This window comes from Lepus europaeus, chromosome 4 (assembly GCF_033115175.1).
Source record: "Lepus europaeus isolate LE1 chromosome 4, mLepTim1.pri, whole genome shotgun sequence".
Taxonomy (NCBI): domain Eukaryota; kingdom Metazoa; phylum Chordata; class Mammalia; order Lagomorpha; family Leporidae; genus Lepus; species Lepus europaeus.
Genome location: NC_084830.1, coordinates 87,306,205 through 87,320,036, shown reverse-complemented (window position 1 = coordinate 87,320,036; position 13,832 = coordinate 87,306,205). Strand labels below are relative to the sequence as shown.

At 39.1% G+C, this 13,832-nt stretch overlaps 1 protein-coding gene across 1 annotated transcript in view; it reads right to left on the bottom strand.

Annotated features, from left to right (window-relative positions):
* LOC133758420 (short-chain dehydrogenase/reductase family 16C member 6-like) overlaps positions 1–13,832 on the bottom strand; it is a 35,321-nt gene that overhangs the window by 9,371 nt on the left and 12,118 nt on the right. Inside the window, exons 2-4 of the mRNA XM_062189577.1 lie at positions 12,293–12,424; positions 3,157–3,256; positions 2,589–2,733 (exon numbers count right to left, since the gene is read on the bottom strand). Coding sequence (XP_062045561.1) covers positions 2,589–2,733; positions 3,157–3,256; positions 12,293–12,424 — 377 coding nt within the window. The remainder of the gene's footprint in view (positions 1–2,588; positions 2,734–3,156; positions 3,257–12,292; positions 12,425–13,832) is intronic.

Here is a 13,832-nt window from a genome sequence, read left to right as displayed (position 1 = left end):
AGTCGGCGAACTCTAAAGGCTTCTGTAGCCTTGGCAACTCATGACTAGAGCCTAGGGAGATTACTGACGCCATGAACATGAGTGTCAAATTGTTAAGTCAGCAACAGGAGTCACTGTGTACTTACATCTCATGTGGGATCTGTCCTTAATGTGTTGTCTAATGTGCAGTGATGCTATAACTAGTACTAAAACAGTATATTTACACTTTGTGTTTCTGTATGGGTGCAAACTGATGAAATCTTTACTAAGTATATGCAGAATCAATCTTCTGTATATAAAGATAATTGGAAATGAAAAAAAAAACCTGGTGTTAAATTGGAAATTGCATAGAAAATTAATTAATTTTAAAAAAAATATCATGTAGGATCTCTGTCTTTAATGTGCTGTACACTGTTATTTAATGCTATAACTAGTATTCCAACAGTATTTTTTCACTTTGTGTTGCTATGTGGGGGCAAACTGTTGAAATCTTTACTTAATATATACTGAATTGATCTTCTGTATATAAAGAGAATTGAAAATGAATCTTGATGTGAATGGAAGGGAAGAGGGAGTGGGAAAGGAGAGGGTTGCGGGTGGGAGGGAAGTTATGGGGGGGGAAGCCAATGTAATTCATAAGCTGTACTTTGGAAATTTATATTCATTAAATAAAAGTTTTTAATAAAAAAGATAATTTCTATTGTCTATGTTTATTCCTTTATATAAGTCAGACTTTCTTGTACTTTGCATATCTCATATTTTTTTGAATAGCAGATATTTCAGGTATTCTATTTTAGCAATTATAAATAGTACTCTACTGTGGGGCTTGTTATGGTTACTTGTGAGGTGGATAGATGAATTCAGTGAAGTCTGTCTGCTCCTACTACTGTCAATGTGTAGCTCAGATGTCATTCCTCAGAGGATGCAGATTCGTAAGGGATGACTGTTTTTATACAGGCAATCTTTTACTGTCTGTTTTTCACATCTCTTCTGGCTAGTCTGCTTCTACTTGTATCACACCCAGTCCTTAAGCTTACAAGTTGCCAACTCGTTGTACTATTCTTTTTGCCAGTTCTGATTCATGGTCTTATCCAATTCAGGTCAGGTCCTGTGATGGGGTAGAGAGATGCCAGTCTTTGAGGTTAGCATTGACCCTACCTGGCAGACCCCTCTGTACTATGGAGCAGGAGCTGAGGGTGACAAGAAGCTCAGTCTTTGCCGGCTGCTCCAAACCAATAATCACTGTCATCAAGATGTGAAGGTTGCAGGTGGAGGATGGCAGGAACTGGTGCTGCCATCCATGTAGTTACTGCCACCACCCTAGATGGATCTTCCACAGCCCAGAGCCTGGGAAAATGGAATCTGCTGGAATTAAGTGTCTAGTAAATCTACCCAAGATAGATCTGGTTTGGGAAGATGGGAAAGATGGAGCCTACCACTTGACTGCTGATCTCACTGGAGTAGGTCTTTCATAACAAAGAATTGTTCTAGAAGAGGAACTATAGCCAACCCTTGACTGAGAGCCCCTCTCCGGATCTTTCCTACCTAGTGGCACTTAGGGGTCGGAAAACAAGCACTGTCTGGCTGAGGCTATTTACTCAATGAAGACATTCTACTGTGTGTAGCTGTTGAAAATGGGATCTGCCAATATTCTGTTGCTGCCAAACCACCCAGAATAGCTCTTCTACCCTGGAAACCTGGGAGGCTGTCATTTGGTTACCACATTTATTGAAAGAGTTATCCACAAAGGATATAGTATGTAGACCCAGTGCCATGGCCTTCTGCTGTTTTTCAAGTATTTTCATAGCTTTTGTTGAATAAATGCTTATTTGTGGCATGCCCATTGATCAATCTTCAGAGATTTTAAATGATTGTCTGTATTGTTTTTAGCCAGCTTAGTAGTTGGCCCATTGAGAGAGTTTCCTCCTCTACATTCTATCAACCCTTCATCAGCTATTCTGCAACTTTCTACATAGTTTTATCACTTCATGGAACCCTATTGCCTCCTAGCCAGCCTTTTTGTTGTCTCTCTCTCTTTCCTATCAATATAGATGATTTATATAATTTGAGTCAGGCCAGTCCTTTTTTTGGACAATTGTAGGGTTATGCTTAATGCTCACATGAAGTTTAAACTTTTCAATATACTTTGTTGATTAGCTCCTTATGTAAAAGAGCTCATATTTCATTTGTATCCCAGCTTGGACTGTTCTAGCTGAATTTAACTTTTATACCAAAATGTCACTTTTTAATGTTTCCCTACATGTATTAATAAATTTCAAAAAATACTTTATCTTTTGTGTTATTTATGCTTTTTCAATGTTAAATATTTTAATAAATTCTCAATACCATTTTCTATGTTACATTTTAACATTCTCATTTGTATTTTAGGTTTAAGTTTTAACCACAACATAAGTTTCATAAGTGTATTATTTTTAAATTAATGTTTGTTAATTTAAGGCACATTAAACTTTTTCCTTGTATGACATTAGGCATTCCCACTATTTCTTCTGTTTCATTGTCCGTATTTCAGGATTCAATATGATCAGATGATAACAGGCAGACATTGGAATATTACTATAAGGTAAAATTTACTGTAAGAGTTGACTTACTTTGTTGAACAACCATCAAACATTCCAGTGTTCATGAGATATGGGCAGACAATGGTGGTTTTGATATCAGTTTTCTTTTGCAAACTTAATTCCAGGAATAGAGACTCAGCAAAGCCAAAGGCTGCAAATTTGCTTGCAGAATAATCTGTAACAGTAGAAAGTGATGAGACACAGAGCTAGACAAGTGAACTCTAGGGATTATTTTAAAAATTGAGCCTCGCTCTCCTTTTCTCTAGTTTGGCACTGGGTTCAAAGCATCACTGTTAAAGTCATTTATGTGAGCAAACAATCCACTTCTATATCTCCACACTATGCACCCAACACTAAGAGGGATATCATTTCAATGTCTCAACCTAAGAATACCAACGAGCCAATATACTCATTCCATCTTCCCATATAACTGCCATTATAAATAGGGAAATGGAAGGGCATGTGGTATTGTAGATAAAGTCAAATGTTCCAGAGATTTCCCCTTGGTACAAGAAGAACTTCTCTGTACCTTAGAAGAGTCCTGATTTTCAAAGATGTTGACTGCATAGATAGGCATCTGATGAAACAAAGCACTCACCTGAGAGTCCTTTGATGCCAGCTAGCCCTGCTACACTTGAAATACAGACCAAATGGCCATGGTTAGCTTTAATCATGGCGGGAAGAAAAGCCTTGCAAGTCTGAAAGACAGGAATACACTGCGTTAATATTTAATTCATTGATAACTTTACTTCTTAAGTATTATATAAATTTAGCAATTCATTTAACAGATACTTATTTAGCATTTGTAATGTGTTAAATTTTATGGCAATGCAAAGTAGGCATCATGTAGCCACTGTTCCCAAGAAGCTTAGGTTTATTTTGTCACTCTCTAAGAGACATTATTTGATTTCTTTTGCCTTTGAAGTAAGCTATACTAATTAGATCAAATAAAGACTTACACTTGCAGTTGGTGAAAATTCTTAAAACTTAAGTTTTTCCAGGATGCTGAGCTCATACATGTAGTTTTCAGCAGTTTCTATTAAAGTTTAGTTGCATTTAGCTTCCTGGCTGTACCATAAATAAGGTCCACCCTCACACTGCTGTGTTAGCAGGATGGGAGAAATTGCTTGAGAAAAGGTAACATTCAATGCAAAGTAAACGCAGCCTGGTAAGTAAAGGACTTTTGAATTATTAATTATATTTTTCAGCTATTTTTGTAAACTTTAGTTATTCATCCTCTAGCAAGATAATAACCCAATGTTCTAGGTCCCTGTGCCATGGAAGCATATCAATTCTCTTCTTTCTGTACCTCTTAGATTCTCTCATGGAACTTTTCCCTTCTTTCTTCCCTCAGTGGGCTTCTTTTGTTTAAACCTTGCTCAAAAGTGATTACCCAATCTCTGATATAAGACAGAGATGAATGCAAGTTTTCAGCAAGCTAGAGCAATTTTAAATAAGCTTGCGTGGTGGTCACCTGTCTCTCACAGAGCAAACAAATGTAACTTTGCTTGACCAGTAATTATTTGGAACAAGGCACTTCACAATCTTGTGAAATGTAGAAAAATAATAAGTATGGTTTTTTTTTTGTCCATTAGAAAATTGTAATTCCAGAAGTAAGAGTTTAGCAATCTTATTTCAGCATTTCTTTTCTCATGACCTATATACAGTGTTTCCCATATTGTCATTTTACCAGCTGTTTCATTTTACTGGTTCTCCTATAAATGAATTTAAGAAAACCCTGACAATACTCATCACCGATTTCTATGAGGTTCCTGATTTTACAATGTCAGAATTTTGCATTTATTTTGCTGAGTCTGCAGATAGGTGCTCATTTTCAAACACCTGGGTGCGCTCAGATGTGCTCACTTACAGGGAAGTGTCACAGGATCAAAGAATGGCAGTTCTGCTGTGAAATCTTTCGTCTTCCACTAACATTCTTCTAGAACTGTTGAACTTATGGATGAGTTCCTACTCACAGATAATTGACCTCTTTTTAACATTTTGTGACAAAGTGGCATGGCAATTTATGTGTAAGTGTGTTGTGGTTACAGCATCTTTGTATTTCAAAAATTAAAAACCAGGGTTGGAATTTGGTGTAGCAGTTAAGATGTCACTTTGGACACCTGCATTCCCATATCAGAGAGTCTGGATTTAAATCTCAGTTCTGGTTCTGATTTTAGCTTCCTTCTAACATGTATCCTGCGACAGTGGAAGTACTTAGGTTCTTGCATCCATGGGGGAGACCAGATTGAGATCTTGACACCTGGCTTCAGCTTGACCCAGCTCTATCTGCTGCAAGCATTTGGCAAGTGAAGATCTCTTTCCCTCTGCCTCTTAAATAAACAAAATTAATAAATAAAAATAAAGGAGATATAGGGTGTTTATTTGTCCTAGTGGTTAAGACACTGCGTGGGACACTCACATCTCAAATTCAAATGCCTGGGTTCATTTCCTAGCTCTACTCTCCATTCCAACTTCCTGTTGATGCAAAAACCTGGGAGCAAATAATTGGAGACCCAGACTGAGTTACTGGATCTTGGCTTCAACCTGGCCCAACCCTGGCTAGTGCAGGCATTTAGGTATTTTGGAGGTCTCTGTCTGTCTGTCTGTCTCTGTCTTTACTTTTCAAAAAAACATAAAATATCAAAAAAATTAAAAGTTGAAAAATCTCAGTGTGCCAGTCATAACTGAGACAGTTAGAGATGGCAAGAGCTGGTTGTTGTTTTTCAACTCCAGAGTTGACAGATTCAGGCTGAGCCCCAGCATCATCTCCTGCATGTCTGCCTGGTCGACCTGGCAAAATGCAGGGATCAGACACTGAGGCATGGAGGTCCAGCTGCAGCACCACTCTCCATGTCTGGAAGCTTATGAAATTATCAGGCAGGTGAAGCTGAGCAATGGAGTTGAAGGTGTGAGTTAGTGCTACTTTTATAAGGAATCCTCTGGGTTGAGGTAGTGAAAATCCTCAGCTGACAGGGAGAGAAAGTAGTGGTCTACAGCAGAAACGTTCAGGGTGAGCAGTTTTCTACTCACAGGGGCCTACAACTTAAGGTTTAGTTTTGTGTCCTTTTTCACACGAAATTTTTTTGTGCTTTTTGCAAATATATCATATGAGTATTTACTGTTAAACTAGGCCTGACTTTGCTACCAATTTCCTGTGTCTTCAATAGAGAAAAGTTTTCCGCCATAGAAGGAAAGTGACTATTTACAGTACTTCCCTCTTATCCATGGAGGGCATGTTGCAAGACCCTCAGCTGAAACTAAGGATACTACCAAACCCTAGAATACTATGTTTTCTCCTATTCATTCATATCTATGATAAAGTTTAATTTATAAATTAGACACTGAAAGATATTGACAACACTAAAATAAAATAGAACAATTATAACAATATACTGCACTAAAAATTTGTGCTTTTTGACATTTATTAAGCACTGCAACACTGTGAGAATTGATCTAATAACCATGACAGCTACGAAGTGACTACTGGGCAGATAGCATATACCATATGGATACCCAGGACAAAGAATGATTCATGTCTCAGGTGGGATGGTGCATGAGATTACATATTTAGAATGGTACAATTTAAAATGTGTGAATTGTTTATTTCTGGAATTTTCCATTTAATATTTTTGTACTGTGGAAAATTAAGTCTTGGATATGGGGGGCCATTCTATTGAAGTGTGTGCTTGAAGTCTTATACATCAATGGAGGGCATTTTTAGGATGTTCTAGAAGGTGAGTTGATTTTAGAAACCCATCATTTGTGCTTCTGGATGGATATTTACTGTTAAAGGGAGAGCAAAGGAATATAAATAAGTGTCTTATTAGCAATTTGTTGTAAAAATATATTTTAACTTTTGTAAAGTATTTTTTAAAATTAATTTGATAGGTAGAACTACAGACAGTTTGAGAAAGAGACAGAGAGAAAGGTTTCCTTCCGTTGGTTCACTCCCCAAATGGCCGCAATGGCTGGAGCTACGCGGATCCGAAGCAAGGAGCCAGGAGCTTCTTCCCGGTCTCCCATGCCCAAGCACTTGGGCCATCCTCCACTGCTTTCCCAGGCCACAGCAGAGAGCTGGACTGGAAGAGGAGCGACCAGGACTAGAACCTGGTGCTCATATGGGATGCCAGCGCCACAGGCGGAGGACTAACCTAGTGCACCATGGTGCCGGCCCCGTAAAGTATTTTTAATACCTTAATAAATTACCTAGGAATCCAGGAGTATACATTACTCATAATCAAACTAGGTCTGTAAAAAGTCTGTGATTTGTATGATAAACAACTTTTTCCTGACTTTATCAGATTTAGTTAATTTTATTTTATTGCATTTATTTAAGATATGTGATTTATTTTTGTCTCATGGAAAAGTCTAATTCACGAATCCCTAAATTTTTTTCATAGTGGCTTATGGGTCAGAAACACTTAGCTTTGTTTCCACAAAACATTTCAGGTTATGAAAAGTACAAATAAATACTCAGTTGAATTATAACAAATGATGAGTTTACTATAAAACAACAAATTACCAAGTGTGTGGATTTAGTTATTCCACTTGTACTGGCTTTTACAATCTTTCAGTTTCATCTTTTTGACTTTTTTTTTTTTTATGGCACCAAATACTACAGTTGTTCTTTAGTATCAACTTAAATGGCTTCAAGGTTTTAGAATAATTTTGCTGGGTAAATTTATGAGAAATCTTTGGTTACTCACAAACTTTTGAAGAAGTTAAAATTCAGAGAGAACATGTTTCGAGTAACCAAGAAGAGTTTAAATTTTTTTTTTATAAAACTTCAATAGAGATGGTAAGTTCAATGTAGTATTCCTTATCTTGCAATTATGATGGCAAAGTGAATTAATTTTTAATGTTATTGCTGAAAACCAAAAATGACACTGGGCCTATGTTGTGGTGCAGTGAGTTAAGCTGTGGCTTGTAACATCAGTATCCCATTTCAGAATGCTGGTTCGAGTTCCAGCTATTCTTCTACCAATACAACTTCTACTAAATATATCTGGGAATGAACTGGAAGATGGCCCAAATACTTGGGCCTTGCCACCTGTATGGGAGACCAGGGTGGAGTTCCTGACTCCTGGTTTTAGTCTCCCCCAGACACAGCCACAGTGGTCATTTGGGGGAGTGAACCAGCAAATAGAAGATCTCTCTTTCTCTCTATTTTCCTCTGTTCTCTCTCTGTTGTCTTGTCATTCAAATAAATAAATCTCTGTAAAAAATGATATCACCACATGCTGTGCATATGCTTTTGTGTGTTTAAGCTCATATACATATATAAATGAATAAGTTAGTAAGCAAAAGAAACTTACTGATCATAAATATGAGTGACTTGGAACCTTAAAATTCGTCTTAGAATATTCAGTCTGTTGTGCACAGAAGTATTGAGAGGTTCAACTTTAACATTTTTAGTCTTCCCAGAGAGCAAAGATTCTCATCTTGTCAGAATATATGCATAGGCACTTGAGCCATAACTAACTGTTGTCATGATAGTGAGTTGTTAAATCATAAAACCAAAATTTGTAATTTCTGAAAGAAGTAACCTCTCTTAGTAATTGTTACTTATTGCTGGGTTTATTGAAAAAAAATAAAATAAGACTTTTATCCCTCTGGCTGTTCAGGTAGCCAGTTACAACTATTCAGCTCTGGTTTTGTTCAGCAAAATCTCACTGTGGAGGTATTTTGCACTCAGAGTCATCTTTGTCACTTCTTAGCTAACCAAAACACTCAGGACTCCTTCCCTTAGCTTAACATCCATGACACGGCAATCAACACAAATGGGCATGCTAGAAACCATGAGTGTATTTGGTAAACTCCACATTTCTTAATTTGCTAGTTTTATTTTATGACCTGCCCTGAGGAAATGTGGGAGAAAAAGTCAAATCCAGAAAGAAAAACATAACTTTGTGTGGGGCAAATTTATCAATACACATTTGCTGCATCAGAGATTGCACTCTTGCCCGGATGGATAAGAAGATCCTTGGGACTTTTCAGTGCTCTCCTTCTAATCATTAACCAAACATTTACAAAATAGTTATATGTTACACCCCAGGGGTGGTTTCTATGTTCTCCATTTTGGTATTATCGGTTACTTAAATAAATGAACCATAGCTGTTTAGTTTTGTCTTTGATAGGGTGTCTGGGTTCCTCTCACCCTGCTGAAAGCCGAATGGTATGTTAAGTCAGACACAGTACAGAAGTCACACTTAGTGTCACATTTTGACTTCCACTGTGCCAAGGAACCCACTCATTGGAATGGGCATCCCAGTGGGAGCTAACATTGCTGTTGCTAAATCAAGTCCAAAGAAGCTGTTTAGTCTGGAAGCAGATGACTATGTGAAAGTAGATGCCAGCTGTGATTGAGCAGAGCACAAGTGACCATAAGAGTCATCCCTTGGGATCCACAGGGGTCTGGTTCCAGCTCTGCCTGTTAAAATCCAAGGATGCTCAAGTCCTTTACATAAAATGATGTAGAATGAGGGTACTTCCAAAACTTTGTGGAAAATGGAATTAAAAGATAAATTTATTTGGGTACAAAAATTTTCAAGTTCATGCACTGAAAATTTCAAGGAAAGTGAGAATTATCAAAAACTATTCAGATTTCAAAACTCTTTGCACTCAAATAAACTTTTCTTTTAATAATGTTTTCACTAATTTTTTGGAGTTCCCTTATATTTTCATATAAACTATGCACTTCCTGCTGTCTACTTTAAATCATCTCTAGGCTACTTATAAAACCTAAGACAAGGTAAATGCTATTTAGCTACATGTAGTTATTTTCTTTATTGTTTAGGGAATAATGACAAGAAAAGAAGTCTGTACATGTTCAGTACAGATGCAGTTTGGTTTTTCTAGTATTTTCAATTTACAATTGGTTCAATCCAAGGTCAACTGTACAAGGCTGGATGAGGAGGATTTAATTTTGTCCCTGTTGTATATTCAGATGAGAATCTGTGAGAAAGTACTTAAAAAAAAAAACTGTTTTAGGAAGTTATCCTTATTCAGGCTGGAATGAAACTCTTTTTAGAAAATTTCTTTTTTTTTTTTTTTTTTTTGACTGGCAGAGTTAGACAGTGAGAGAGAGAGACAGAGAGAAAGGTCTTCCTTTTCCCATTGGTTCACCCCCAAAGTGGCCGTTATGGCCGGCGCGTTGCGGCTGGTGTGCTGTGCTGATCCAAAGCCAGGAGCCAGGTGCTTCCTCCTGGTCTCCCATGCGGGTGCAGGGCCCAAGGACCTGGGCCATCCTCCACTGCACTCCCGGTCCACAGCAGAGAGCTGGACTGGAAGAGGGGCAACCAGGATAGAATCCAGGGCCCCAACCGGGACTAGAACCCGGTGTGCCGGCGCTGCAGGTGGAGGATTACCCAGTGAGCTGTGGCGCCGGCCTAGAATAGTTTCTTAATCCAACTAATTCTTTCAGAATCAGGAAAAAACATCTTATGGGGAATCTTATTTATATTATAAGCTGAGCAAATCATTCATGGAAAGTAAGTATAATTTTTATTCAAGTACTTTGAATTCAGGTGAGTGTTTTCAGAATGGATTAAATTTAGAAAAACATAGGGACTGATATTTGACTTATTCTAACCAATATATAATCATGAATCAAACTGGTTGATAACATGAAAGACATCACTTGTGTCCACAAATGCATGTAGGGCAGTGGACAGATTCTATACAATGACTGCTACTCGGAACCTTGTCTTTCATGGTGATGAATCTACTTGGATAGGTTCAGCAAGAACCAGGCTTTCTTTTTTGCAGGATATTATTGAAGAGCTTGTACACAACGGTGCCATATTTAAGAATAAATCTCATTCAATTATGTTGGACAATCCCACTGTTTAGGAGAAATGATTGTAGTTCACATATGGAACTAATGCGTACTGGTCTGTATCCCCAGGAAACTGGGCTGACACCCGTTGTATAACTCCATAGGTCCTGTTCAAGCCTTATGGGCAGTAGGGGGATTACTTCATGCTAGGAACACAGGCAAGTTTGGAGGACCTCAAGAGAGATAAAAAGAAGAAATCTGTCTCCAGATACACCGCAGGCAAAACCTGATAGAGATGCATTTCTAGGGTTTGATTTCCTAGTACTGGAATAAGTGAGATAACAAGAGAAACAGCAAAACATTTTTAGGGGCCATGGCTGTGGAGTAGAAAGTTAAGCCTCTGCACAAGGCTCCGGCCTTCCATATGGGTGACTAGACTCATGCTATTCTAAGTGCATTTTGAGCTCTGAATTTTCTTTTTTAAGCAAGGGAGAGTGTTGATCGGGTTAGTGTGTACAAGATCACCTTGTTCCTGGATGAAGATGAGTTAGCAGGCACCCGTGTTGAAGACGGAAGGCCATGAAGAGCTGTTGGTGAGAACCAAGGCTGATTTCTACTAGCGGCTGGCAACAGAGATGGAGAGTACAATGTTTGGCAGGGAAAAGCCAAGGATATTGGCATCAAGGGAAGGGGAGTAATCAAGGATGAGTTCCAGCTCTGTGATGTGATTATGAATGAGTGTACCCTGGCTCCATATACCCAGGCAATTATTTCCCCCTCCCAAGGGCAAAGCTTGAGGGTGGGGTGGTACAGGGAAGGAAATCACTGGTACAGGGAAGGAAACCACACCAGGACTGGGGGAGACACTCCTGAGTGAGAAATTCACCAGTTCTTCTGTCAAGTCTTTCTCTCCATTCTCACGTTTTCCTTCTGTAAACTTGTGGCATCATTTTTCAGTTGCTTGCCTTTGGGGAATTCATTTACACTCCATTGGATCTCAGTTTTCTTATTTGTGAAATGAGAATTGAATGGCACTATGCCTGCCTGTACAATTAAAGAACATTAGGACTAGGCATCTTGGCTAGCAAATAAGATGCCACTTCGGATGCCAGCATCCCATGTTGGGATGCCTTGGCTTTGCTCCTGACTCCAGCTTCCTGCTAATCCCAACCCTGAAAGATATGCCATGGATATGGGAGATCTGGATTGAATTCCTGGTTCTCGGCTTAGGACTGGTCAAGCCTTGGCTGTTGTGGACATATGAGGGAGTGAACTAGTATATGAGAGCTCATTCTCTCTCTCTCTCTCTCTCTCTCTCTCTCTCTGCCTTTCAAATTAAGAAAATAAACAAATAAAAATTTCAAATAAATAAGATTGTTAATTAGAAAATAATAATTTGCAACCATGCAGGCATACTGCAAGCTCTCCATAGGTGCTGAGTATTGTTATTCCTCCTGCCATGGTTCCTGTGTTATCATGCCTGGTCATGCAGGAACATACACCAGTACTCTGAAAGCAGTTCCTGCTCTCTGCACAAGCTCCTCTTCCACTCATGAAATAATTGCTTGTATAATTGCTGTCCACTCTCAATTTGTAGTTTGGTGGGCATATTTCTGAACAGACTAATATGAGGGCTCTTCAACTAGTTTATGGAAAATATGTGTTATGAAAAAACCATCATAGATTAAAAAACGTTTTAAACCAAAATAAACTAATCTTTTAATTCCACCATTCAACACTGGGGAAGGTTGAGTGGAGGGAATTCCCTGAGGTTTTGGAATAAGGCAAGATCAGGAAAGACAGAGCTGGGTGTGGCAGCGTAAAAGATGGCAGGGGTGAGTCCCCATCAGTCTATCAGTGGAAAATGCCCAAATGCAGATCATGTGGATGAACAGACATTTATAGAAATACATGGACTCTTCATTATTATATATTTAAAAGAGAGAGGAATTACCCAGAAATGAGCGAAGGCATTGACAAGGAACGATTTTTCCACCATGTGATCTGGAATGTCCAGGAAGGGCTTTCCTGTTACGATGCCTGCATTGTTAATGAGGATGGTCACGTCACCAACTTCTTTCCTGACCTGGCCAGAAGGAAGACAAACATTAAACCAGTCACGGTGTTGCATTTTCCTGTCATTATTTTTTCTTATTTTTTTCAGGTAATTTCTGTAATACTAACTATGGTATTTCTATTTTTGTATAGAAATTCAGCAGTTTTGGGGCCCACATTGTGGCATAATGGGTAAAGCTGTCATTCACAACATCAGCATCCCACATGGGTGATGGTTCAAGTCCTGGCCGTTTTACTTCCCATCCAGTTCCCTGCTAAGGAACCTAGGAAAGCAGTGGAGGATGGCCTGAGACCTTGGGCCCCTGTACCCACGTGGGAGGCTCAGATGAAGCTCCTGGCTCCTGGCTTCAGCCTGCAACAGCCCTAGCCACTGTGGCCATTTGGGGAGGGAACCAGTGGATGGAAGATCTCTTCTCTCTCAACTCTTTCTTTCAAATAAACAAAATAAAAAGAAACATGGAGGAGGGGCTGTTTTCTCTCTTTCATCACATTGTCTCAGACTGTAACTTGGTGGTGACATTGATAAAACACTCAGGGGCAAAGCATGAAGTGTGCTTATTTATTTATTTATTTTTGAATCTTGTCCTGAACTGGGCCTTTTGGCTGACACAATCTCTGTTTCTTTGTTTCTAATCAAGAAGCATTGCCTGCCCTGACTTAGCTTTCTAACTCCTGGTCCAGGCATTGTTATGTATTGAGCCTGCCAGGTAACACCATTTGGGGATATTCAGTAACTATTGTGCTTATGCAGTAGAAAGGAACCAATTGTGAAAGGAGGAGCAAATATTGCTGAGCCTATGCTGGGTTGCAGGATTAGATGGATTAGACACTGCTACTTTGGAGAGAAGTAGGACAGAGGAAAATATCGGAGAGGCTGACTTTTTTAAGAAAGGATTTATCATTTATTTGGAAGAAAGTTAAAGAGAGAGAGAGAGAGAGAGAGAGAGAGAGAGTCTTTCATCCACTGATTCACTCTATAAATAGCCACAACAGCCATGGCTGAGCCAGGGTGAATCCAGGAGCCAGGGCTTCTTCTGGGTCTCCCACATAGGATCAGGGGCCCAGGCGCTTGGGCCATCCTCTGCTGCTTTCCCAGGTGCATTAGCAGGAAGCTGGATTGGAAGTGGAGCAGCTGGGACTTGAATGGGTGCCCATATGGGATGCCGACGCTGCCAGCAGCGTTAACCTACTATGCCACAGTGACAGCCCCAGGAGAGGCTGACATTTATTTTTTATTTTTTTTTTGTAATAATGTTTTTTTTATTAAACTTTTATTTAATGAATATAAATTTCCAAAGTACAGCTTATGGGTTACAATGACTTCCCCATCCCAAAACTTCCCTCCCACCCACAACCCTCCCCTTTCCCACTCCCTCTCCCCTTCCAATCACATCAAGATTCATTTTCAATTCTCTTTA